Raw genomic sequence first — 26,609 nt, forward strand, 5'->3', positions numbered from 1 at the left:
GAAAAAAGAAAAAAAGTATTAAACATGAGAGCAGAGAGTAAACCCTCGGCCTTCTGGGTCCTTCCTCTGGTTTGGTGTTGAAATGGTGGGGGGAGTGGTCTGATGAGATCTCAGACAAATGGACGAAAAGCTCCGACCACAACTTCCCCTCTAGGCTATGAGGTATGCAACAGTATTTATCAGAACTGAAGAGGAAAGAAACACACACACACACACACACACACACAAGTCGTGGTGTTTGCCGTCTGCTGGCCTCTGAAGGAGCTCGGTTGTTCGTATTGAGCCTGTGCTGCCATGGCTGTGTGGGGCAGGAGCCCGCTGCTGCTCGCCGTTCCTCTGTGGATGAGCTTTGGGGGAGTTGGTGAGTTGGAACATCTCATTTGAATTTAACATTCACATTGTTGTTTCTCCTTAATTCCCTCTGGCTGGTTGGTGTCTAAAAACGTTTGGTCACTGTTTAAAGCTTAGATTTAGTCTGATTGAACAGAGTCATTGGAAACATTGAGAAGATTATTTTTTTTTTATACGACTTAGATATTCTGCCAAAAACCTCGAGAGAATTAAATGAAGAAACGCTGTGAGGTGTCTCTCGTGTGTCTTCTGGGCGCTGAGGTTTCGGGCCTCGTTACTCAGACAGCAGAAATGCACTCACACGTTCCAGTTCCTGTGTCAGAGAAGCTGACCCTGTTAGTCTTTTTTGTTGCTCTGCGGCGAGGGGCACACAGCCTGCTGTGTTACTCCACTTTTCTCTCACACACACACACACACACACCCTCTACCACACAAACAAGAAGTTGTGTTGAGCAGACTTTGTTCAGGTTCCTTAAAATTTAGTGAAGTCTTTTCCGTATTTATGATGTGCGTTAAATACAGAATTAATCTGGATCAAAATACGACATTATCAAGATCAAAACTAAAGAAAATCAATTTGGTAACTTTTTGTTATTTTCTGAATAATTGTAAAAAAGCCTTTTAGAGAGAAGTTTTTAGAAAGTTTTTGTATTAATGTGTGTCAGTGGACAGAAGTGGGCATCAGGGACGAAGACAAAGAGAGAGTGGGGGTGACATGCAGGAAGGAGCAACAGGTCAGATTCGAACCCAGGTCACCCGCTTGGAGGACTTCAGCCTATGAGGCGCACATTCACTACTGGGTGCCCTAACACCAGGAAGTTTGAAGCGTTACATGTTATTTTAAATGTCAGAGGACTTTATCAGGCGAAGACGTTTCAGTCAACTTATTACAGAAGAAGTCAAACTGTTCATTAAACACTTGTGCACATTTTATTTAAATTAAAGTAATTTGTCAGGCAAAATTATTCAAATTATTCAGAAATTAAAGATTCTCAAATGAGACGATTTGTCTTCTACATTATAAGAAACAACACCATATAGGGGAATATTTTGGATTTATTGATTGATTTTAAACTTGATCAATAAAAAGTAAAGCAAAAAAAACAACAAACAAATGAAGCAGAAAAATAAGAATCTATTAATCATATTCAACATTTAAGCAAACAAGTTTATTACGCTTAAACATGAGACACTAACACATCTACGTTTGAGTATATAAAGTACATTTATTGTTTGTGTATTCATGTTGAAGTGTAATTAAACTATTTAAAAAATAAGTTTAAAAAAGGATTTTAAAATAATTTACATTTACACTTAATTAACCTGCAAAACAGAAAGTTACACAACAAACAAAATGAAGCAACTTAGTGAAATGTCGCTGAATTTAAGGAACGCTTGACGAGTATTTGTCTCTGTTTCTTTCTGATGGATTTCAGATTTATTGTTCAGTTATTGAGACATTAATACACGTTCAGTCAGTAATTATTTAATCAGTAATTATTTAGTTTACGGGAAGCAGTCAAATTTGTATTTTATTTTTGTTCTGTATTTCAGACGTTTCCTGAGATATTTCACTTTAAATGTCACATTGAGCTGATTGAGCTTTCTGTGCAGGAAAGAAGTGGTTCATGTGAGTCTGTTAATATTTGTGTCCTGCTGTAGCCTCGTCCCCCTGCTCAGTCTGACCCTGACTGACCTTCACTGCAGTACCCATAAAGAAGTCTCTTTCCTTAACTAAAACAAGGCTCCTAATTTCAGCTCCACGTTGCACGTTCAGTTATTCATTTGTTCACGTAGGCCTACTCGCACATCAGTCATATTTCAATGTCAGGCTTTATGTTATTTTTGGTGTCTTTTTTTTTGGTTTCCTTTGCGGAAATCAACAGAGATGTTGAAGTGGATATGACACCACATCTCTCAGACGCGCACAGCTCAGTTTGAAAACCAAACGCAATATTTCCCCTCGGCTGCGCGACTTCAGAGGAGAGATGTCCATCCATCCAGAACCCCACGAGCCACGGGCGTCCACGCGTGATCACTGATCAGTCAACCTCAAGTGTGATGGAAACAAAGTGGATGCTTTCACATCCTGTTTGTTTCCTCAGAATGAGGTAGTTCCATCAGGACTGATCCCCTCAGGGGGAGACGATCAACACGTCACGAAGAAAAATACAAGTTTTCGTGAATGTAAAAGAAAACAGGAAGTAGGATAATGTGACAGTGTTAGAGGATTTCATCATGCAGGAGTTCATGTTTCTAAATTTAACAGGAAAACACATCAGAGTTATACATGTTCGTTTTTATTATAGCACAAGTTCAACTTCAGTTATGAAATGAATAAAGTCAATAAAGACCAAATTGAAGTTATGTTCTCTGAAGTTTCTGCTGTTTAATATGCTTCAGATAAAAAGCTCAGCCTAATCAATCACATTACTTTTATCTGTCTGCAACTGTTTTTTGCTTCTGCCTGTTTTGGCCTGGTCTCCCTTGAATAAGACGTTCTTTATCTCAATGGGGAAAAACCCGGTTAAATAAAGGTTAAATAATTTAAATAAAAAATACCATTTAATCAGAATGTCCTATGACGCCTAAATGGGCACTGAAAATGGGCCTGACTGATGAAGCTAAAAACAAAAGAACAATTAATAATTCATATATCTGACTGTATGGAGTCATGAGTTTAATCAAAAGCAGTGGATACAGATAATTCAAAATCTTCTTGTTGTGTTCAGCCAGCCGTTTTGCTTTGGGAGACTTTTTAATTTAACCAGAAAGGAAAACTTGTAGTGAAATCTTATTTTTTTCATTTCCAAGAAGAAGTCACTTCGAATGTTTATGTAGGTCAAAAGCATAAATCCCAGAAAGGGACGATGTTGTCATGCTATCATGCAACACTGCTGCAGAAGTTTTCTTTCACACACTTTTAGGGTCGTTTTAGGGCCGGTTGTTGTTTAACGAGCTCTCTTGCTAAAGAAGCATGAAGGCCTTTTGAATGTGAGACGTGTTTCAGAAAACAGGCCTGCACTCTTGCTCAAGTGTGCGAGCCTCTCCTCTTCTTCTCCTACTTCTTCTTCTGCTTTTTCTTCTTCTTCCTCATTCTGCTGATTTTGCACAAACCTTCACGTACGTGACATGCGTCTAACTACCTCCTTTTTCTAAAAAGTGCGGTTAAGATTCGATCTACGTCTCCATATAATTTTCTGTTGAATACTGCAGTTGTATCACAACAACATAACTGTACATAACTTGTCTCAGAGCTTCTGTGAAACACGCAGAGACGACGTGGCTGGTTTGTTGCTGTTTCAGTAATTGTGGTTTCAACATTTCAGAACAAAATGTAGCAGCTATTATGAGTAAATTGAAAGTAGAGCAAACTATTCATCACATTGCAATTAATTATTTCTATGCAACCCTTAAAGCAGCGTTCACTTTTTTTGTCTTGAATATGTAAATTGTAGTTTTGCTCCTGACTGCCTCCTCTCGTGTTTCAGCTGCTGGTCTTGAAGCCCCAGAGGTCTGTTACATCCTTGATGGGATCCTGTTCTTGTACGGCCTCATCCTGACAGCGCTGTACTGCAAAATCAAGGTTAGCACACCTCATGTTTATCTTTAAAAAAAAAAAATCTTTTGAAGTAATCTGGATCATGTTTTCTTGCACGAGTTGAAAACAGTGTTATCTGCAGAATAAAGCCTGTTGCACAATCAGAATGGGGGGTGAGTGATTAAAACAGGCGTTTCTCATCTGGTGGGTCGCGACCCATGAAGTGATTCGCTCAGCCATTTTCAGTACAGTCAGGACAGAGTGCAAAAAAAAAAAAGCAGGAACATTTAGGCTGTTGAGGCTGTTATCTTTGTTTGACAGGAAACTGAGAGAGTGGGGAAAGGAGCTGCATGTCGGACTTGAACCCATGTCGTCACTCTTTGGAGCCTCTGTACATGTTGCACAATCTAACCACCATCTGCGCCCCTGCGAATCCCTTCTTTTTTTAACACAAATGTTTGGTTTCACTTATCTGTTCTGAGGTCCAAACGAGACACATTTTCATGAATTACATCTGAATGGTTGAAAAAAAGCGTGTCACCATTCTTCATTAGGAAGTTGCTGGTCGGTCTGGACACTTTCCAAGTTGAGAACCACTGATCTGAAAGATATGTAATTTATTGTACGAAAGGCTAGAAGAACGTCTCCATGTATAATCTGTGGACTGTCTGTTCTTTTATTTATCAGGCACAAAAGATGGCTACATTGTTGTGTTATTTACCGTTAAATCTTTTTTTTTTTTTTTTACAGATCACTTTCAGCACATCTTACTTAATGACTCGAGTTGCGTTTTAAATTCACATACCTTTTTCTTTAATTTGAAACAACTCTAAAATATGCTATCCTGAATCATTAAAAATATTTTATATAGTTAGGAAGCGACCCCGCTCTCATTGTATCAAGACCCCAAAGGGGGCCCCGACCCCTGCTTTGTCCACCATGGCTATAGAGTGACTAAAATGAAGGCGTCAACAGGCAAGAGAAATATGCTTTAGTAAAGTGATGATGTTGACAGTCACTATTTCCGAATGTTTATCGTTTGATCTGAAGATAAAGCTTGGATGTGCGTTCAGCTTGTGACCAGTGTTTTCTGAAGTCAGTAAAGAGAACCGAAAAGAGAAGGACAGACTGAACACTTCTTTCTTACAGGTCGAGCAGACGAGGGAGGCTATGGCTGAGAAAGCAAAGGGTGCTAAGAAGGTAAGAGTAATTATACACACTATACTTGACTGAAATAGACCAGAAGAGGTTTTAAACTACAGTTCTCCATTTCAGAGACACGTTAGAGCGTCACCACAAACTAAAAAAAAAACTGAGAGCGATTGAAGACGTGCAGAGTTACATCGACACACAGCAATGCTTTACATCCACACAAGCTCACTGTGGTTGTACCAAGTCTGATTTAAAGCAGGCACACTTTCTCGTGTTTATGAAAAAGAAAAATCTGACTTTAAATATTGATCACCTTGTGCTTAGAAAGCTACAGAGGCCTGAGGCAGATCCATACATGTGACGTGATTCCATCTTCTTGTGACGACGAGTGAATTTCAATTGTTTTCAGGAGATCGTGACTTGTACGTCTCGTCATTTTGGGATAAAAATATACTTCTCGAGAACTCAAGAAAACAGCGGAAATTAAATATTCATTTCATTCCACATTCCCTGGGATAATGCATACATTTGGATTTATTTCAGGACATCTTGAGATCATTCATCTTTTTATCCAGAATAACTTTGTCCTCTTAGTCCAGAGATAAAGTTGATTTAAACGACATGTATACATGGGCATGATGGCTTCCTGTTTGGCCTCTTGTTTTTAGACGAAAGATGCAGTACCACTATGAACAGTATGGGGGCAGTGTTGAGGCAGAGGGCTTGTCTCCAACAATTTGGAGACAAGCTCACGCAACAAGTCCACAATAATCCAAATCTGTGAGATGTGTCTTTGACATAACACACCTGACAAACTGGACCACAACAAGTTAGTTTAATTAGATTAGGTCAGCAGTGACCCTGTATACTGGGGACAGTGGAGATCATGAGGGGGCCCCTCCAACCAGCGTTCATTATCATTGTCTTCTTTTCTTTTTTCACTCACTCTGTCGTTGTCGTCAGAGTGAGCGCTGTTAGATTACCACAAATGCGATAGCCACATTTGCACATTTTGAGGCAATGCTGTGGTTTCAAGTTTGTCCTCCGGGCCCAAAGCAGTTCCCGGCCTTGCTTGTTGACCAGCAGCTCCTCTGATTCGTGACAGTCAGACGAATGTGGCTGCGTTTGTTTTAGCTAGGTGTTTCATTTCAAGCACATCCGCTGAGTATATTTTGACATTATAACGTGTAGAGTAAAGTCAAGTATGTGAACAATATCATGAAAAATAAATGTGCCCACTGTGATGCTCACAAACACACACTCTGCTCTGTCTCATATAGGGAGCTTCCCCCTTCACACACAGTCTCCATGTTTAAGTTATCTTACTAACTCTGTTATTTTCTGTTCCTGACAGATTCCTGAAGAGAGCATCTACACGGTGAGTTCTGATTCCTTGAATGAAGTCGAAGGGATGAGGGATTTCATGTTGAATGACTTTAAACGTAGTTGTATTTATCTGACTTCTCTGTTTTCCTCCTCAGGGTTTGACACCTCACGCCCAGGACACGTATGAAACCATCGGCACCAAGAAGTGACGGAATGCGTTAAGGTCCAAGACGTGCGCTTTCCTGAAACACCTTTTTTTCTGTATTTAAATATAGCATATTATACATGTATATCTATATTCAGCTTAAATGCTTAAAAGAACATGAGTTTGTTCGCATCAGAGTCGATTTGCTTTTGTAGACATTTGTGGAGCGATAAGAAAGGGGGAAAGAGAAGGGGGTGATGAGGTGGGCACATATTTAATTTTATACAAAACTTCAGAGGCATATTGCTTTATAATCCTTAAATTAAAAGGATGTTTTATCTCTTGTGTTTATCTGAAATACTTCCTGGCTCTGACCTGCTTTGATGTGTATTTGTAACTTCCCTTTTTAGGCAATCTGAAAGGGTGCGCTAAAGTGTGAATTCAGCTAACTTCCCCCATGACACCTTAGGGATACTGAGCAGTGTTTTGTGCACGCCACAGGGTGGCAGTGAAGGTGTCATTATTACCTGTGAAAACCACACTGTAGTCTCTCCCAACAGTATAAGAGCCTCAAATAAATCTAATAAATGACACAATCTGCAGTGAGGTTTTGTTTTTCCACAAGAGGGGAAAAGCTGTGGCACACACACACACAAAACATCTCTTTTCAAAAACACCTCCTGGATGATTTAATTATTGAGCTTTAATGAGGGCAATCCTGCCTCCAAGATACATATGATTATATCGGGAGTGGTTAGCCTTGAGTCCTCGAAGGTAAACAACAGGGCATGAAATAATAATAACAATTACCTGAAAGTGGTTCTGCTGCTAAATGGTGGTTCACTGCACATAATCAGATCTCGCTGATAAAAAGTATGTTTAACATGTAACCACTGAAAGAAAGAAAAACAAAGGAAACAACAAACAGACTGAGTGATTTAAAGCTCCTGTCAGGAGTTTATTCACTGGTTATGAAACAGACTGACATTAATGTTGAGGTCTCTATGAAACGTACAAAAGCAAACACAACTATAAGCGTCCAAGACTGATTATTTTTATGTAGTTATTTTTAATGCACAAAATCTCTGCTGCAGGGTAGCTGTCAGATGTGATAGCTAAAGGCCCTGACACACAGAGGAGATCTTTTTTGACCGATTTGAAATGTTGAATCAGCGGTGCATTTAGTTAGAGGGATCAATCTGATTGATTATTTAGCAAAGCAAATAGGTGCACAAGAAAAAAAGAAACAGAAGTGACAAAAGCAATTAAATGGATGGGAAAATGGGCTTCTCGTATCATATATCAGTTTATATATATTGTCACATTCGTATCGTTCCTCGTCCGGTTTTCCCTTTTTTGGACTGACGATTACAGACTTCCACCGCCTGCTGGCATGGATAGTTATTTCCTCTCACGTCAGCTGCAGTCTTTGCAGAGTGTAAGTGAAACTTTTTTTGCCAAAACAAAAGGGTTTGTTCGTTTGAATGTTAAAAGAATGAGCCAGATGAGCTATATTGTCATTCAACTTTACTTTCACGTGTCCAGGACAAGTTTTGCAAATAAATGCAGAACCACTTTGTCCACAGAGCGACCTAAAATCAATTCAAACCATTCGAGCCTCTTTGGGAACTCAAAAACTTGGTTGAGATTTCCTTGGGAAATAAACATTTTTATTGGTCTATCGCCCCCTGTGGCCAAAGTGTTATAGGTTAATCTTGTATGTGTATGTAGTGTTGTTTCCCCCCCCCCCCCCAAGAACTGTCATACTGCATTACTTTAATTGTCATTGAACTGAACCATTATAGATCTTAACTGTGACATATAACCACGGCTGTTTCACAAGCACAAGCGTTTAAATCGAAGTGTCTAAGGAGCTCCTATATGTAGGCCGACTGGCATAATCCCATCAAAATTGAAGGATTAATTTGTTTTGCCCGATGGGAGGAGGCACCAAATTATTCAGGCATTAACCTGGTGTGGTTACCTTTTATAATATACACTTAAAACTGGCTCTCCGTGAGTGCTTTTCACCTGCCTCTCCTCTGAGCAGAGCAAGTAAAGACGCGAAAATAACTGTCATGTTGCAGTCACCAAACCGGAAAGGTAACTTTTGACGCACGCGTGTGCACGCGTGTAGGCGTGTGTGCGTCCGTGTGTGAGTGTGTGTGTGTGTGTGCATGTGTGTGTGAGTGTGTGTGAGAGAGAAGGTGAGAATGAGACGGAGAGGTGTAGCATAAACAGGTGTATCCAAAGCAGGTAGAGCTGCGCCTTCGTTTGGTAAAGGGCAAACATGATGCCGCGCGCTTGATGAACCAGCACCAACTAAACTGAAGAGATTTCCACTTTAAACGGACTGATTTTAGACAACTACAACTTTAAAGGAGACTTAATTTAACAGATAAAGGACACGATTAAGGATGACCCGGAAGCAGAGGGCATGAATCTGCCTGATTGCTTCTTCAGCATACCTGTCATTACGGATACTACCCACCTGGACCCACCTGGACCCACCTGGACAGACCTGGACAGATGAGCGTTATTCCAACGCTGATTGAGTCCCAGTTCACGCACATTTCAAAATAACTGAGGAAGAGGATGACATCTTCGCTGAACACACTCTCTCTGTGTCTCTGTGTCCTCCGGATCTTTGGTAAGAAGGCTTCAGACTCTTTCCAAAGTCTACAGTGTATCTGCCTTGTCTTTTCTATGAACTGGCCTCAGGACCACAACGTGCCTGCAATGGTCTAAAATGACTAGCCTAACTGTTGTCTAATTAATGTGTATGGCACTTAACACATTATGAGTCTGCTCATAATGACAGCCTGGTCGTCTTCATTCAAATGTTTGATTAACATTCCAATAAGGTATTAAAATTCAAGTACCTTTTGATTTGTGTTGATTATAGCGCCCCCTGTGGACAAAAACAAAACGTAAACTTTTCTGACCTTGTTCTTTACATTTGAAAGTCATTTTTTATTGAGGAAAAAAACCCCCCCAAAAAACCAACCTGTTTGTTTTTGTTGGTTTTTTTTTGGAGCTAAATGCATCAGTCAATAGGAATCTTTACTTTGAAAAAGTAAAAGCATTTTCTTTCGGCTGGATTAATCTGACACCTGCCCTGTGGCAGCATTCACATGCATAACAAATAACTATAGTCAATGTCTATGCTGGTTGTCTTTCTTGCTCTTTTGATTTGTAAAGATGTATTATTATTATTTCAGTCACTGTCAAAATTAGTCAAATACTTCCCAGCTTTGACATGCGGCAGCCTTTAGTGTTTCTGAAAGTCTGCTTAGGCATCAACTCTGTAATCAATAAGCCGAGTTCTGCTCCTTCTGGGCAGGTGACCAGCTTTTCTGAGGATTTGCATTAGCAGGAGAGTGCTGTTAAAGAAAACACTCGCAGCGGTGTCTTATATTTCAGGAAAAACAGGTTGCTGTTAATGTTGTTTTTGAATCCCCCTCCTGTTGCTGTTGGACTTGTGTGGACCCTCCCAGTGCCTCAGTGTTTGTGTGAAGCTTCAAAGGTGTTCCTCTGGCAGCACTATATTATTAAACAATCTATTTTAATGCATTCGCCACCAACATCGGGGAAGTTAATGGATGCTAATGACAAAAAGCAAACACTGCAACTCCATAAAAACATACATCCATAAAGATAAAGAAGAGCATTGTGTATGCTTTTTCATTCCTATACAAAAAAGGCAGGAGAGCCTAAATAATATGCCAGTAATGCAGAACAGGCAGATTCCTCAGAAGGCTTAAAACCTCAGCGTGAAAAACACACGCTCACACACACACACACACACACACACACACACACGTTCATGGAAAAACACACCGGTCTACAGTGTACACTCATCTCTTCTGATGGTAAATGCATGAATCACATCCCAAGCTGACGTATCTCAACAGATTCTCCCACAGCAGGTATTGAAGCAACACCTGTAATGTTGACACACAAGAGTCCGTCCCCTTACGTTTGAGTTTCTCCAGAAATTTTCAGGAGAATGACTTGATGATTGGTATTTATATCAATTTAAGGAAGACAAGTGCCAACTTTGTCAAGAGCTGAATTTCTTATCAAGCATCATCAGCAGGTCACAAGTACTTAATATAAGGAAATATGACCAAATACTCACTAATTGTCCATCAACTCAGCTGTATCCAGTGTTGACTTATAGCAAGGGTTAGCATGCTAATATACTTGGCTAAGAAAGGGACGAAGGCAAACATTAAACCTGCTTGACAGCTTGCTGGAATTAGCATTTAGCTCAAAGTCTTCATGAGCTTCTAAGTAAGGAGACTTCGGAAAGTATTGGGAATGTGTGATTGTACTTAGTGTTTGGAAGAAGAAATACATTTGTTTAAATTAATTTCCCACGCCAGCTATTTTTCCTCGAGGTAAATACTCAGAATAAATCCATCGTCACCATCACCGGATGCCAAGAGCAATAAAAAAAACACGACGTTGAGGAATCTCAGGAACAGGGAATGTCAAATCTTCCTTTTCAATCTTTATTGAATTTGGAGTCGTGCCTATAGAATAAAACTATGGAAGCCCAATGAGGACATGCATCCATTCATTTTAATTTACTCAATTTTCAGATTCAGAATTAGAAATAGTTTATTAATCAAAAATTAGTAACAAATTAAAACAGCTGTGTTCTCTTCTCTTCCCCTGTGTACCAGGGATGCAGTGTTTTCTTGATGACAGTTTACTTGCAGTTGTTTTTCTTGAGAAATTAACTTGTCATCACAGGAAACTAGCATTTTAATCTTGAGGTGAGAAAGTCACACGGCTGACTGGTCTGGCATTTAAATCCTATCGAACAACTCACCTGCATCTAGACAAGCCTTTGTGTAACCTGTAGCAGCCCTTCCTTGTGCCTACTATTTTTTTTGCATGTGTGCGTACGTTTTTCCTGTTTCCTGAATGTTTTGACTCTTTTTCATTTGTGAAGCACCTTGTAACCAAGTGTTTTAAAAGTGCTTTATAAATACAGACTTATTTAATTGCCACAGCATTTCCTGTTGTTTTACAGATCCAGGTGTGCGTGCTTGTTGTCTAAATTCAGACCTTTTGGTTTTAAAACGATTCCGTTATCAGTGAATTTTTGTCGTGTTAACAAGATTCAAGTCAAGATCTTAAGATACCTGGAAATGACACGTTATCTGAGGAAAATAAAAGAATGGGCTTCAATGCAAAGCAAACTGTTAACTCTATTTTCTTGTAAAGCATTCAGTGAAGGCGGGGTGCATCCACATCTTTGTGACTGCGTACTTACCCTGCAGTTAGTGTGTGTGTGTGTGTTTTATGAGATTGCTGGAGGACATCAGTGACACATTGTATTCCGTCTGCATCAAACAGATCAGCACATTTCCTCTGTGAACACAGAGGATAGTTGAAAATGTGTGGTTTTCATTAAGACGGTGTGAGACACACAATACACATTGCATGCAGACTCTACTTTTATGTCCCACATGTCTTCCTGAGGCCTTGTTGAGCGTCTTGAACTGCCCAGACATGAAAGTAAACCTCTGTCTGTTTCCTTAGAAAGTTTATCTCGAGCAACTAGTTAAGCGACATATCTTCATTTGTTTTCAGCTCCACTGATAGACAACCAGTTTACTCTCTCCTCCCTCTTTTCTGCCTTCCCTCTGTGTGGACTTTTTAAACCCCATCTGTGCTTCTTGTGCCTGAAAACTTGAATTATTGTTAGTGCATATGCTTTTAGACGCTACACAGTCTGTTGTCATTTAGCCTTTGTGATCCGCTGGCAGCACCCCGTTCAAGAGAAGCTAGTGAATCAGGTCTAACACGAAAACTAAGGTCAAGATCGAAACGATAAGAAATACGATGTATTTAAAGAATAGTTAGACTGTTGAGTATGCCTTTTGAGCATCATCTGTGCTTGTTAAATTTAAAACTGCACACAGAGTAAGTTGGTTGGCTTGTTAGCATAAAGACGGGGGAGTCAAAAGGGACCAGCTAGCCAGGCAAAGCTAATAAATAGTTTTCTACATAGCTTTCAGGAAGCCACATTTACACGTCGAGTATGGTATGGATTAAACAGCGAGTGAGACACAAATGAGAGACTGTTAGTAGTCTTACAAGTGTTTCTACTGTTTAAGCTGAGTTAACTGCCAGCTATGATTCATTTTTCCCCTCTAGACACAAACAGGTGTCAACCTCTCACCTAAAACCTGGTTAGAAACGATAAAAGATCTGATTCACATTAAAGACAATTAAAGTTTGTTCATCTCAAAGGTGAGGTTAGGACAGTGGTGTTTTTGAGTAGTTTCTCATTCAATAGCATTTAGCTTAACGCTAAAGTGTTGGACTTGGAAGGTAAACAAACCAGAGGTAGTACAGAGGTCTCGCTTCAAGCTAGCAAATTGGCAAGAGCACGTTTCTTTGGAGAAAATAACAAACATTTGAACTCTTGACCTGCTCGTTTTTGTTGGACTATAAACACTTCAAATAACCTCGGCTCAAGATTGTAGGTCAAAGGTAACGAAGCAGCAGTTGAGCTTGTAAGGACTTTAAAAGGGTCACAGATTAAAGGCAGGGTTGATAATTTTCTCCAGACACACTTTTTGAGATTACGGTTGAAATTGTCTTTCAGTCCTGACAGAAACTTAACAACTCATGTTTTCTGAAAAAGGAAAAAAGAAAATCCATCATCTGTAGCAGTTAAGTCTGTAAAAACTCTGACCAGTGTCTGCCATGAGGTACCAATCTGATGAACCAATCACAGCCTCCCTGTCTCCCTGCTCGTTGTTTGCACAAGCCCACGCGCAAACAATGAGCTGAGGTCCGCTTCTGGACCAACGGCTCTTACACATGTAAGTGAGGGGTCTGGCTTTTGACGGAGCACAAAGGGAATGCTACTTGCAAAATCATGCTTGTTTTAGAAAATTGCCAACCATGTCTTTAAATGAAGTTCAAATGCAATATAGACCTTATTTATGATTGGTTGAATGAACATGGCTGTTGAATGTGTGGCGTAGTATCTCTCTGCATTTATGTATCTAAGTGGTCTTCTTCTCCTCTTCTAGTTCCAGTGATACAGGGGGGCTTTGTAGATCTACCTGAAGACCCCATTCGCTCGTTAGCTGAAGAAGAGACCCACCTGCCCTGTCAATACAAACCAACTAATCCTAAAGATGTGGTGGTGCAGGTGACCTGGTTTAAAGAGAACCCTGATTCAACCAAGGAGCAGATCATCACTGCACATCACATAAATGGACAGACAGGTGGGTTGGCAGCATGGCAGTCGTCGTAGTGGCTGTTTTGCTCAAGTCATGGTCATGTGTGGAATTTTTCACATGCAAAAACATTTCTTTACACATTAAATGAAAGACTTTCTTGTACTCATAGCATGGACTCTCTTGTGGATTTATTACTTCCTTGAGACCATTATGTCCTTGATGTACCATCTACAAATGTTTTATGAACTGTGCTTTGTAAGAGACACTGACACTCGAGCTTGTGCAGAGTTTAATTTTGTTCATCTTTTGCTTATTTGTGATCAGACCTTGAGGTTTATCTTGAACTAGCTGCCCTTAATATTTCTTTCTAACGTGGTCCTTCAACTCTCTCCCGTTCTTTCTCTCTGTCTCTCGACCTCTTTGTTGTGCCTCTGTAGCGTTTGGGTCGTGGCCTCGCTATGTGCGCTTCAAAAACAGCGACCCCACCCTGGACTCGTCTCTGGTCATCATGAACACGGAGGTCTCTCATGAGGGGAAATACATCTGCCACATCGCCACCTTCCCATTCGGCAACTTTGACACAGAGATGTTCCTCATCGTGTGGAGTGAGTCCCTTAATCCTCGCTCTGCTCGACTGTACGCTATATAAATGCATAGCTATAACAAGTGTTTTAATGCAGCAACAGGAGTGCATCATCTGTGTCCACTCGTGCAGAGAGGATGGATATGACTGTAAACAGGCTGTGGGTTTATCAAGGTTACTAAATGACTAATGTTGCGGTTAAATTGAATAATACCAACATACTTGTTTCGCCGTATCTGGCTTTAATTCTTCAAAACAGTAAATGAACCATTTTTTAAAATTCCTTATAAGGTCATGACAACTAGACCAGGAAACTGTGGTTTATATTACCAAGGCATTCATGATGGTAAACCCCTTTTAGCACTTTCTGCCTACCTTGCACAAGACTTTCAAGATTATGAAAAGACTTGAACGTGTTCACTTGAGCACGGCTGAAAATATCGAGACAATTTCAGGAGGACGGTGCCGGATATTTCACATGTGCTCCTGAAAGCGGGAGGCTATCCCTGTCAGACGGGGGGGTGGGTCTCCTGAGGTAAGACCTGACATGGAAGTAGCGGTCCACTACGCTATAATGGGAACATTTGCCTTCATATCAATCCTACGTGTTGTCCAACGGAATGACAACATGAACAAAAGAGCTGGGAACAACAAACAGAAAACCTCATGCAGCCTGTTCATCATGCACACAGATCGTCGTGTGTATACGTTCTATACGCCGTGTAGCAGTCACAGGATAAAAACGTCACTCCCTTTCTTATTGGATGGAGGTGAATTCTCTGGACAATATCCTGTGAAGTTCTCACAGCAGCCCACTCATAGTTGCTGGAGAAAATATACTATGGGTCGGTCAGGAGAAACATGGGATTTTTTTTAAGGAGATTTATGCAAGTGTGAAAGCTCTATTGGATCCATTTTGAAGACTTAAGTGTGACACTATCTCACAAGTGTCACATTCAGTGTTAAAACTCAGACAGCAATTTGTGTTTTCTTGAGATCTCCTCACTGTTTCATCATGTAGTGCTTTCACACCCCAGACACCCGGACTTTCTTCTGAATTTCTCCTGCCAGCACGCCTAGTATTTTTTCCCATGAAGTCGGAGTTAGCTGATGTGAGAACACGGCAAGATACAATCAGGAATATTCACCTCGAGTGAGTGGGAAGGAGGTTTGACGTTTATTCCCTGCGATTGGTGCTTGATCATAGATTGTATGCATGCGACCATCAACCTCAACAGCAGCATTGTGCTTTCTGTTCACCACTCTTCTTCTGATTCTGAGATAGTGTTGATATGAAGGCAGATATTTTCATCACTGTGCCCCCGCCCCCTGTCCAACTGAGGTAGACTCCTGCTGTGCAGTGCATGTGTAATCCAGAGGAGGATTTCAGAGGCAGTCCGCCTCCTACCCACCTGCCCAAATTCTTGAGATGTTAGGGAAGAAACCAGTGTTGGTGCACTCGTTGCAGAGGATCAGTGCATTCCCAGCACGTTGAAATGTCATTGTACTTGTACATGTACCTGTACCAATGACAATAAAGTAATCTGTCTAAACTCTCATAAACAGCTTTCATACTTTTTGCTGCTCCCTATTTGGTGAACCAAAAGTGAAAGTCAGTGAGGATAAAAGGTCTCTGTCATGCTGCTGAGGTGTGATGGAAAAGGATCATCCAACTAAACCTTGTAACAATCCCTTCTCCAGCCCTTCCCATCTCCTCCCTGGACCCTGTGATTCTGGTGGAGGGTGACTCCTACCGTCCGGCTGCTACGTGTCGCTCTATAGCCACCCCGCCGCCGCACATCTCCTGGGACACAGACCTGAACGGCCAGTCCACCAATCGAACCACTGATAAAGGATCCGTCTCCTCGCAGTACTCCCTGCACCCCCTCAGGAGCATGAACGGCAAGAAGCTGGACTGTCTGGTGTGGCATCCCACTTTACCGAGTCCCCGCAGGATACAAAACAGCCTCGTGGTTCACTGTGAGTATAATACAGAGTTACATTACGTTTTTGTTTCTACTTCTCTCAGAACCACTGTCCTCATTTACTGCAGCAAAGTCTCTGTGAAAAACAGGATGGTTGCCATCGTTACAGAGTAATTCTGTTGCTGCTCCAGAGACAAAAGTAAATAAGGTACAATGATGACATTCTTAATTTGACTGGCATGCAAAGTTTATACATTTTAACTGTGGAAGCAAAAACAAAGCTTCAGAGCATGAAGCTAAATGGTAAATGAACTTGAGCTTGTATGGCGCTCTTCTAGTCTTCTAACCACTTAAAGCACTTTTTACACTGCAGGTCACACCTACACATTCACACACTGAAGGCACAGGTCTCTATGTGAACATCAGTATCAAATAATCCCATTCATACACATTCATTACGTCGCCAACGAAGCAGCAGGAAGAACTTTGGCTTGAGTGTCTTGCCCAAGGGAACATGGGACATGTGGTTCCAGGAGCTGGGGATCAAACCCCCGATCTTCTTGTTGAGAGGCGACCGACTGATGCACAGCCGACCTGTCATCACTTCACCTAAAAAGAAATGTTATGTGGCGCTGGATGACCTGGTGGTCATGTTGCTCACATGTATGGAGGCTGCAGTCCTCCGCCCTCCCCTGCAACACTTCCTGCCTCTCTTCAGCTGTCTTATATAGTAAAGTCAAAAGTAGAAACTTTATAAGCACTATCTTTTACACAAATCCTTCCTTCCTTCGCGTGACGGATTACTCCTACATCGTCTGAATTGTAGTTCAGATGATTCTTCAGTGTTGAAATGTTTTAGGTATCTACTTCTTTAATAGATTAAAACCTGATACAAACATTTTTCTATGATTATTGCCAGGTTCAAATGCTGTTAACGTCATTATAACCCTAACCCTAACCCTATTATAACATTTATTTCTAGCTTCTTGTAGTTTGTAGTTGTAGTTTTCCTTCATCACTGCTTTTATGCTCAAACCTGGAAATTCAGTTTCCCCTCGCTTGATCCTGCTCTCGCTTTAAGAACATTAACTCTAACTCTTCAGCCTCGTATGAACAAAGCTGGTGAATAATTTTTCTGTTTGCTGTTCCCCACAGTCCCTCCACATGCAGAGGTGTCTGGATACAATGGAGACTGGTCTGTGGGAATGCAGAACGCTGCCCTGAGGTGTGTGAGTGGAGGAAACCCCAAACCACACAGTTTCACCTGGATCAGGTACAGCAGACCCCGCCTCCCTCCCTCCCCCTTCTCTCTGTCTGTCTGTCTGGTACTCCTGTGACTAACTGTCTCATGCGTCTGGACTGTGTTACTCTCCTCAAAACTTTCAGAGTAATTAGCTCAATTATTTTGCTATGAGTTCACCAGATAAGAATGCTAACGGGGAGTTCAGTGAGGTTACACTCCGGTCAAAGATTTTTTTTGGTCTATTATCATATATTTGTCTTGTCTAGACTTTAAAGCAGCACTCGCGTGCACTGTGGAACTTGCTCATCATCTTTAACTGAAGTTAAGAGAAGATTTGTGTGGATCAATGGTTGAGTCAAGTGTCTTGCCGAAGCAGCAACCTCTGATGTAGAATTTTTTTTTGCCAATGTAGATGTGCAGTTCCCTGGCTCCACGAACACTGGCAGTCACATACACAGCACATTTTATTGTCGAAATTTAAAATTTTTGTCAGCAAGCTTAAAGCCTGCCTGATCTCCAGCTGTAAGCCTGTCGTTAGGCTGAGACGGCATTTACAAGCATGGAGGCTGCCGCCGATGAGTCCCCAGAGCCCCTTGCAGGAACAGAGGGAGGGTATCACTCAGACTTTGTTTATTAATATTTATAGTCTCTGGTCTTGCCCAAGGACACCACACTGCCTGTGAGGTATACATGATGTGGATGAATGTATCCCATGTATGTATAGCTAATAGACCTCTGTGACCTGTGACCTGCGACCTGCGGTGTAAAAGCCCTTTGAGTAGTCAGAAGACTTCACAAATACCATATAATGACTTTTTCAAAGTTCTTGCACCAAGGAACCTCCACAAAACCTGAAATGATCTGTTGAGACTTTAAGTCCCGAGTTGAATGAAGTCTAACTTACTCATCGTATCCTCCTTTTGTTTCTGCTTCCAAACGTAGCACTATATTTAAGTTGTGTTTCGGTTAAAAGTGAGTCAGGAAACTTGACCTACTTTATTGTTAACTCACATGATGAATACATTGCATTGTCTGTCTAACATCGTCATGATGCTAAACATACTGAGCAGCATTGTGCTTCAAACTCTCTGTCAAACTCACCGTTTATGTCGCCTCCCTGATTTGTTAGCATCGACGCAGGAAACGTATTTATGTACAAAAGACACAGTGAATGTAAGTGGAGAACATCTCAGTTCAGAGATTTTAAGTCAGAGAAGTTAAGGCTTAACTTAAAGATGGACTAATAGTAAAGCTCAGGAGCCTTTCTAATCAGTGTTTTTATTGGTTTTCATGATGCATCTGCAAAGAATGAAGACGTGCTGCTTTAATTGGGACACAGGTTACTTTCTGTTTGTATAATGAAACATTGATGAATATATGGACTCCTGTAGTTCACATCCTCCCCCTTCCTTTACTTCCATCAGAGTTGCTGAGTGGCCCCAGGTATGAGTCATGGAATTTCTGTATGTCTGCCACCCAACCACAAGTATTCTGGTGAAGTTGCTTTGCCAAATGAGTTCTTGTTCAATACCTCGAAACGGCAACAGGCACTTTTAAAGACAGCTTGCATTTTAACCCCTCAAGAGGGGTTAAAATGCAAGCTCATCAAACAAACAAACAAAAGATTTGTTTGTTTGTTTCGTTATATTTTATTAATACAGCGAAAGCAAAACTTATTTTTCTTTTTTTTTTTAAAATTTGTACTGTGACGATGTCGAAGTCAGACGAGAGACACTTAACTGCAACATAACTTTGGTTTCGAATAAAAGAAGATTTGAACCATTTCAAGTAGAAAAAGTCGCCACATACGAGTCGATGTTGGATTTATTGTTACTTGATCACTCGTAAACTTGTTATTGAACTTTCTGTCATACAGCGTAGATGGTGCTCCACCCTTCACATGTCTTAACCAAACATGTCCTGACATTGTCACATCCTCATTCTGCTGCCTCAGTGTTCTCTTGACAGCCTCGACTGTTTTGTGTGTCGTTTAAAATGAGGCACATCGCTGCCCTGCTCTAATCCCGGACGGGGGTTTGCCTCAGATGCCTGAATTCTTCTGCTTGAGTCACCTGCTGTTGTCTCTATAAGCCATTTCCTTTGGTGCATTACCATGCTCTCAGGGTGTGGCGGAGAGTTTGATGAAAAAACAAAACATGTGAGCCATGAAAAGTGAGTGGAAGAGGAACGGCTTCCAAACGAAATTATGAGAAGCGACAGTTGGGCCCAGAGGGAGAAATTCCTCAACCTTAAACGAATCATTTAAATGTAAAGAAATGTAGGTTAGAAGTCCAGTGAAGTTTATTTCAATTTGATAATGTACGTATTAAATGCTGTTAGTCACAGGACCACACCTTAGTAAATCAGTATTTGTGAGTAAGACCCACCACCAGACACACACACACGCACACCTACACACACGCGCACACACACACACACACACACACACCAACACCAACATACGCAAGAGTCAGCACTCCAGATCTCCAGTTACAATCAACCTCTTCTTACTCACGCACGCTTTTCACACTAACACACACACACATCTGTAGCAGCAGCAGCAGCGGGCGAACCTGTTGGCTGTGTCAATAAAAGGCGGCAGGTGAAGTAATAGCTGGTGTCACAGTGTCGTGTTGCGGCTTGTGCGCCGAGCAGACGCTTTCACACGCAGGAGGGAGGAAGAGGGGGATGATGAGAGGAGGAGAGAAAGAGAAAGCGATGAGGAGGGAGGCGAACGGGAGAAACGGGGCAACAAGAGGAGGAGAAAGAGGAAGCTAGAGGTGTGGATTTGTACAAGATCGATATCAGAAGTGTGACTGCTGTGTATGTAAAAACTTACAGTCCCTCTTTCCTGCTAGTAGTAAAATGAGGTCAATGCCACCACTGTGTAACAATGCAGCTTTAAATTCCTATTATAACATTAACACAGCAGGTATTTGTAATACGCTTGTGTTTACAGCGATTGGCTGACGTCCGATCTGTTACAACTGATTAAATTAAAATGCAGTCAAAACAACAACAACTAAGGCAACACCCCGGACCGTATTGCTCATTCAAAACACTGACTTATTTTCACTGAGTCACACTGCCACAAACTGTGTCGCGGCTCCAAACACCTTCAGATGTTTTTGGAATATCTGTGTGGAGTTGACTTAAGTGCATATTCTAGCGCTCTTTCACAGACTAAAGAAACTGTCCTCTTAGATGTGATGGAAATGTTTTCATATCTTTTCTTATTATCTCATGGTGGTTTCATGTTTGTGTCACATGAAGAGCAGGAAATGGTTGGTCAGCGTGGGCAGTCACACGCAACATGCCTGAACTGAAGAAACTGCACCTCCTACAGAAACCTGAAAAAATGAATATAACCTAAAAACATTGTTTGTGACGCTAACTTTATTAAAGATGTTTTTATATATTCTGTATATCCAGATCTACGTTTTCTTTTTCTGTCCTGATCTCTAACAATAAAACACACAAAACTAAAGCCAATCAAGCTGCATGAGCGGCACTGATGTGTCAAGTTCCTCTACCACTGAAACCAATTACTCACTTCTAATGAAAAAAATGAAAAAAACCACAAGTTTCAGCAGATGGTTGTTTACCATGAGGATGATTCTGCTCAAGGTTTTTTTTTGCTCAGCTTGGATGTTTCATTTATTTATATATATATATATATATATATATATATATATATATATGTATAAAAGAGAAGTTTGGGAACCCCTGCAGTAAAGCTCAACTATCTCAGAGTGAAAATTGTGAGAGGGACAGAATATTTATATTCTTTTGTTAATTCTAGAAAAATTGTGTCCAGAAAAATATTCTATCGCATAAATTAAATTGTAACTAAAGAAAAATGCATTACATCATTTTCTAAAGCTTCTAACAAACAAGATATAAAGATGAAGTTGCACTTTCTCATTTGCAGAAAGAGTGTCTTGCTTCACTAATGGAGACATCCTGCAAACACCCCACCCAGCCTCCCTGTCATATTTTGGTGTGCATGTAGTAGTAGAAATAAATGTAACCTAACTTTGTTTTTTTCCGTGTTTGCAGAATTGGTAAAGAGTTACCAGAAGGTGTGATCCCCCATCCTAATGGAACACTAGTCTTTGGTCGACCCCTGACCTCCTCAGACGGGGGCACCTATCAGTGTGTGGCAAAGAACAAAGTTGGTGTAGGGAAGGCGGAGATGGAGATCAGTGTGGCAGGTACATGACAGCACCGTCATCAACATCACATACTGAACCCTGTCATTGTTACAACGCATAGATCCATCTAATCCTGCCAATTTACCCACTGACACTCTCTTTTGCAGAGATGATCAAGGCAGGGATAAAGTCTGAAGACATGCTGATGATGATCGTAGGGGGCGCGGCCGGCGGGCTGCTGATCCTGATGCTAATTGTCGTCATCACCGTGACCTGCCACCACAAACGAAAGAACAAGAAACTGAAGAGGGAGCTGACTGAGAGGAAGTAAGCCCAGATAACATGACGTGTAATTTAGATGAGATGAGATAAGATGTGATGTAATGTTAATGAGCTCCGCTGGGAAGAGGGAGCCAAAAAGAAAAACTAAGAATAAAGCAAATCGACGTTGTTCATTGGATTAAAACTGACAGTTACAAGTGTAGAGTGTGTAAAATAGAATTAGGGCAGCAAGTGTAAAATCCAGTTACGACATAATCGTGTTTGGGATGTGCAAGCAGAGAATCAAAACAAGAATGAAATGGTAATAAAAAATTAAAGGAACGCCATGAAAAGTTAAAATTCTCACAAAAATACACAAAGGATCTCTGTCTGTCTTTTTCCTCCATCGTTTACATATTTCTCTCTGTTTCTTTCCGTCGCTTGTTTCTCATAGGGACGAAATAAGCACTCTCTCCAGGCAAGCCTCTTTCAGGAGGATGAACTCCGTCAGCACAGATGTCAGAGGAACAGTATGATCACTAAATTATTATTTTCACACTCGCCTACTGCAGCACCATATTATGTTTCCTCCCATGTCTGCACAGCCCGACCCAGGCTGCCAGAATTTGACACCCTTTATCAAAGTCATGCTGGTCCCTTATGTTTGAAACCATCACTTTTTCTTTTTTTTTTTTTTCAAACAAGGATTCATATTTATACACAAAACTGTGATGAATACGTAATAGGTACTGTGCTCTATAAATGTCAGTTAGTTCGATGCTTGTACCTCAGTTGGTTTGGATGTCAAAATAAGATGCAAAGACTTGGTAAAGTTTGCGGCTGTCCTTGTTTTTAGTCCCAAATCTAATCTATCTCTGTGTTTGATTTCATTACAGACAGATGAAAACATCCCACTGAGAGTGGAAGGAACCATGAGGACCAGCCTGTCATCCCTCGGGGTCAGTTCTTCATATCTATCTCTCTATTTCTGCATGCAAAGCCAGGGCCGGGTAACTGAGGCTTCACTGTCCAGATGTCAGATGACTAAGTTCTGAGATTTAACATTTCATGTCTAAATGTAGTGTAACTCATTTATTAACCTTTGGACTCCTTCTATTTTCTTGTATTTTGTGATTTATTTTACCCTATGCTCAGTATTTAGCATGTAGGCATAAGAGACGTTGTTTATGTAATCTATTTAAAATACAGAATTCAAATCAGTGTGATCTTTTTTTACAAGCTCTCTTAAGAGAGAAAGTCCCTTCCTGTGGCCAACAAATAGCCCAGTGTAGCTTTCTGTTTGCCCCCTGTCTTTATGCTAAGGGCTAATCACTCCCGCTGTCAGCAACATTATTTTTTAATCTACGGGTAAAAATTATTTTCAAAAGCAATTTATTGACTTTAAAGTAGATGACAGTGATCATGACTGGGCTTGCTTTATATAAAAAACGCTGCTGTATCTCTTCTGTGGAAATTGGGAGCAAAAAAAAACCAGACATTGTAATCGGTGCATCTGATCTGTGTATGATTACTGATCAGTGTCTCTTCCTGTGCTGACAGGAGCAAGCTTACTGCCGTGACAGCCGATCTACTATCTCAGGTGGGCGTGGAGGAGGAGGAGGAGGAGGGGGAGCATTTGACTACCTTGGCCGACCAGTCCTGCACAATAACTCTCGGCGGGGGAGGGAGCGTCTTCTGGATAGAGACGAGGAGAACCGACTCAGAGTGGAAACATATGTGAAAAACAGCACAATATCTTTGGTAAGAGTGTCTTAGTGCAGTTGTGTATCTGGGCAAGTCAAAGCCCGACTTATTAACCTCTGCATACTTTCTTGATGATGATGCAATTAACACGTGTGTCTGCTCTGCGTGTTTGCAGCAAGAAACCCGTTTCCACCCTCCTCTCACGCCATCACCCTACCCAATTGTACAGTCCACCGAGATTGTCAGACAGCTAAATGGCAGCGTCATTATCCCACTTGAAGGGGGTTCAAGACCAGGAAGTGTCACCAGGACTCACCCACAACCCCCTCCAAACTGCACCTACCCACCTGTGACAGATGATGAGGATGAAGTAGATGAAGGTCTGGGCGGTCCCGCCAGTCAGGAGCATCCTGATGATCAAGACAGCGAGACAAACAGCTCCCACGTCTCAGACGCTCACAGTAATCGCTATCAGCAGATGAACGGCACAATCAGACCCATTTCTCGACTGAGCCCAAATGGAGTGAACCCCCATGCCTCGTTGATCCACAAGGCCCAGATAGTTTAGCGTGACGCTTGAAAAAACTACAAGAGTGGCCAGATCTCGGCTTAGAGGTGGTTTTATGGGAATTCGTTGGCAAGAGTGGTGAGAACCAGTTATAAAATTCACCAGTGATGCATCGTCTTTATTGTGTGGGAACATGGTGCAATAGGACAAAAGTCTTCAAAGGAAAAAATGGACTCCAAAGGATCTACAGGACTTCTGTATTCTGTCTGCTGTTGAGCTGTGGTGTTAATCCACCTGCACTACAGACATTTAAAAAAGACACTGTTGCACTATTTTCAGTGCAGCTACAACATTTAATTTCTTCCTCAGCTTTCGCAACACAGATGGCTCTTACACGCTATACCTAACAGGTGACTGCAATTCACATACCTCTTGTGGGGGGTGTCAAAAGCACTCAATGACAGCATATCAGGAAATGCAGGAATAATAGTTGAGGATGTGTGAGCTCTTAGTACATCAGAAAAGTGCATTGCAACATCTCAATAACAAGGGTGGATGTTTTTGCTCTGGTGTTCCACAACCAGAAACTGTGCCGGTGTTAACTTCTTTTACTTGCACAACACAGCTTGGGATCTGATCCAAAGCATGGGCTGGTTCCTCACCAGCCACACCTGAAGCATGCATACCTCTTTGTATTGTCTTACTGTCCTCATGCCTTTGCCTAGAGCACTTAGACAGTTGGGATAAGATAGAGACATCACACTGACGTACCATGACTAAGGAGTTCTTAAATGTAGTAAATCCGTACAAAAGTGAAAATATTTTCCAGTAAAAAAAATTACAATTATTTGTGAAATGCATAACTCTAATTACTAATTGTACAGTCAACTGACACAAATTCAGATTATTGTCCAGTTCCTCTATGGACTCCATCCTCACTAAGATAACACTGATAACTTAATTCTCAAATACATACATATTTTGAAAGTATAGCTAAATATATGTAAATAAATCTTATGCACATAATACAATGGAGTGAATTGTAAACCTTAACATATGCATACAAAAGCTGTCAAGTATTTGTACAATACGTTTATATTTTTTATGTTTGAATTGTATTGGATAATGTGTCATTATGCCGTGTGACAAGGCTACTTTTTCAAATGCATGAGGACTCTTACACCAGGATAGTTCAGAGGACAGAGTAGAAAACTGGACAAAAGAGGAGGGAATGACATGATGGAAAGGAGCCAAAGGATGGACCAGGAACCAGGCCGACAGCACATGGGCTCAACCCAACAGCCAGGCCATCCAGTGCTGCTTTGGACTCTTACACCAGAGACCATGAGACAAAAAAGTAGCCAATGCCATGGACACACGATCTGAGATTTGTCCTGCCAGCTGTATTTTTTTTAATAAATTCCCAAGACCAGTAAATGACTTTCCAAGAGGAAATTTACAAGATGTTACTTTTTTTGTTTTCATCTGTGGACCACTGACTTTTACGTCTTTGTTTATACTTTATGTGCTGGATTTAGTTGGAAACAGGACAGAGTAAGAGAGAGGGGAGCGACATGATGGAAAGGAGCCAATTGACGGTCCAGAACACGGGCCGTCCATACATAGACGCAAACCAACTACTAGACCATCAAGTGCCCCATTGGACTCTTACATTAGAGACAAAGAAGCAACCACTGCCATGGACACAATATCTGTGATCTGTCTCAGACCAGTAAATGGCTCTATATGAGGAATTTGACTAGCTGTTACATATTTTTTATATTTGGGGAAAACCAAGTTTGTTTGTTTTTTATTGGTGGATCACTGATTTTACATTTTTGTTCAAACTTGATGTGTGCTGAGTATTGGTGGGTTGTGTTACAACCCTGATCTGGGAATCTATGTGCCAAAGGGAGAATATAAAACCTTTTGCTTGTTTGGCAAATATGAAGTATTATTTTGTTTTTGAGTTACCTTCTGTAATTATATTTTCCAATGTAAATGTTAAAAGACATCTGAGTTACAGCTGTTGATTTTTTTATGCTTTTGACAGAGGAAAGAGTGCAAAATATGATTTCCCAGCGTCAAACAGGTAAGCTCAGCAGTAGATGGGTATTCTGTGTGCATGTAGTTTGTATTTGTTGTAGACTGTGCCCCCTGATGTATACTGCTGGAAAGTGCAGGAACCTGAATGAGCCGACAAACTGCCAAACTATGACAGACTCTGTAATCCACTGTGACGATGGACTTCTTCCTTCACGTGTCTGGATTTGTGTTTACTTTGAGGGCTATGTGGGCTGCCATCTTGTGTTGATTGGTTGAAATAAATGTGCGTCTCTTTCCTTGATGTATGTTGTTCAGCACATTATCAGAGCTAACATGAACTTTGGTGGACACAATCGGATCATTCAAACTTAAATCTTTTTTGGTTTGTTAGAAAACTTTTAAAGTCATTTTGCCCTGAGACGAGAAAAATGTTTTTCTTTGCCTGGAAGTTTTCTT

The 26,609-nt window shown here is 41.0% G+C and overlaps 2 protein-coding genes across 2 annotated transcripts; both read left to right on the forward strand.

Annotated features, from left to right (window-relative positions):
• Positions 1 to 17: 17 nt before the first annotated feature.
• Positions 18 to 7,111, forward strand: fcer1g (Fc epsilon receptor IgFc epsilon receptor Ig). Its single transcript, XM_079371089.1, has 5 exons — positions 18 to 361; positions 3,843 to 3,937; positions 5,042 to 5,092; positions 6,399 to 6,422; positions 6,526 to 7,111. Exons 1-5 carry the CDS (start codon positions 295 to 297, stop codon positions 6,577 to 6,579), a joined length of 291 nt encoding a protein of 96 aa, XP_079227215.1. The 5' UTR covers positions 18 to 294; the 3' UTR covers positions 6,580 to 7,111.
• A 1,915-nt stretch (positions 7,112 to 9,026) lies between these two features.
• On the forward strand, positions 9,027 to 26,454 carry nectin4a (nectin cell adhesion molecule 4a). The gene is made up of 11 exons (XM_079371290.1): positions 9,027 to 9,165; positions 13,577 to 13,774; positions 14,167 to 14,334; positions 16,014 to 16,292; positions 17,393 to 17,510; positions 21,540 to 21,694; positions 21,802 to 21,961; positions 22,350 to 22,425; positions 22,792 to 22,854; positions 23,456 to 23,656; positions 23,775 to 26,454. Exons 1-11 carry the CDS (start codon positions 9,111 to 9,113, stop codon positions 24,165 to 24,167), a joined length of 1,866 nt encoding a protein of 621 aa, XP_079227416.1. The 5' UTR covers positions 9,027 to 9,110; the 3' UTR covers positions 24,168 to 26,454.
• Positions 26,455 to 26,609: the final 155 nt, after the last annotated feature.

This window comes from Symphodus melops, assembly GCF_947650265.1.
Source record: "Symphodus melops genome assembly, chromosome: 20".
Classification (NCBI taxonomy): domain Eukaryota; kingdom Metazoa; phylum Chordata; class Actinopteri; order Labriformes; family Labridae; genus Symphodus; species Symphodus melops.

What these genes read in the sequence shown, in the direction of transcription:
- fcer1g (XM_079371089.1), top strand. Translation starts at nt 295, where the DNA reads ATGGCTGTGTGGGGCAGGAGCCCGCTGCTGCTCGCCGTTCCTCTGTGG. An exon ending in GATGAGCTTTGGGGGAGTTG is followed by an intron (nt 362 to 3,842) that starts GTGAGTTGGAAC and finishes CTCGTGTTTCAG; the next exon opens with CTGCTGGTCTTGAAGCCCCA. An exon ending in CGCTGTACTGCAAAATCAAG is followed by an intron (nt 3,938 to 5,041) that starts GTTAGCACACCT and finishes TCTTTCTTACAG; the next exon opens with GTCGAGCAGACGAGGGAGGC.
- nectin4a (XM_079371290.1), top strand. Translation starts at nt 9,111, where the DNA reads ATGACATCTTCGCTGAACACACTCTCTCTGTGTCTCTGTGTCCTCCGG. An exon ending in CACAGTTTCACCTGGATCAG is followed by an intron (nt 17,511 to 21,539) that starts GTACAGCAGACC and finishes CCGTGTTTGCAG; the next exon opens with AATTGGTAAAGAGTTACCAG. An exon ending in AGGGAGCTGACTGAGAGGAA is followed by an intron (nt 21,962 to 22,349) that starts GTAAGCCCAGAT and finishes TGTTTCTCATAG; the next exon opens with GGACGAAATAAGCACTCTCT.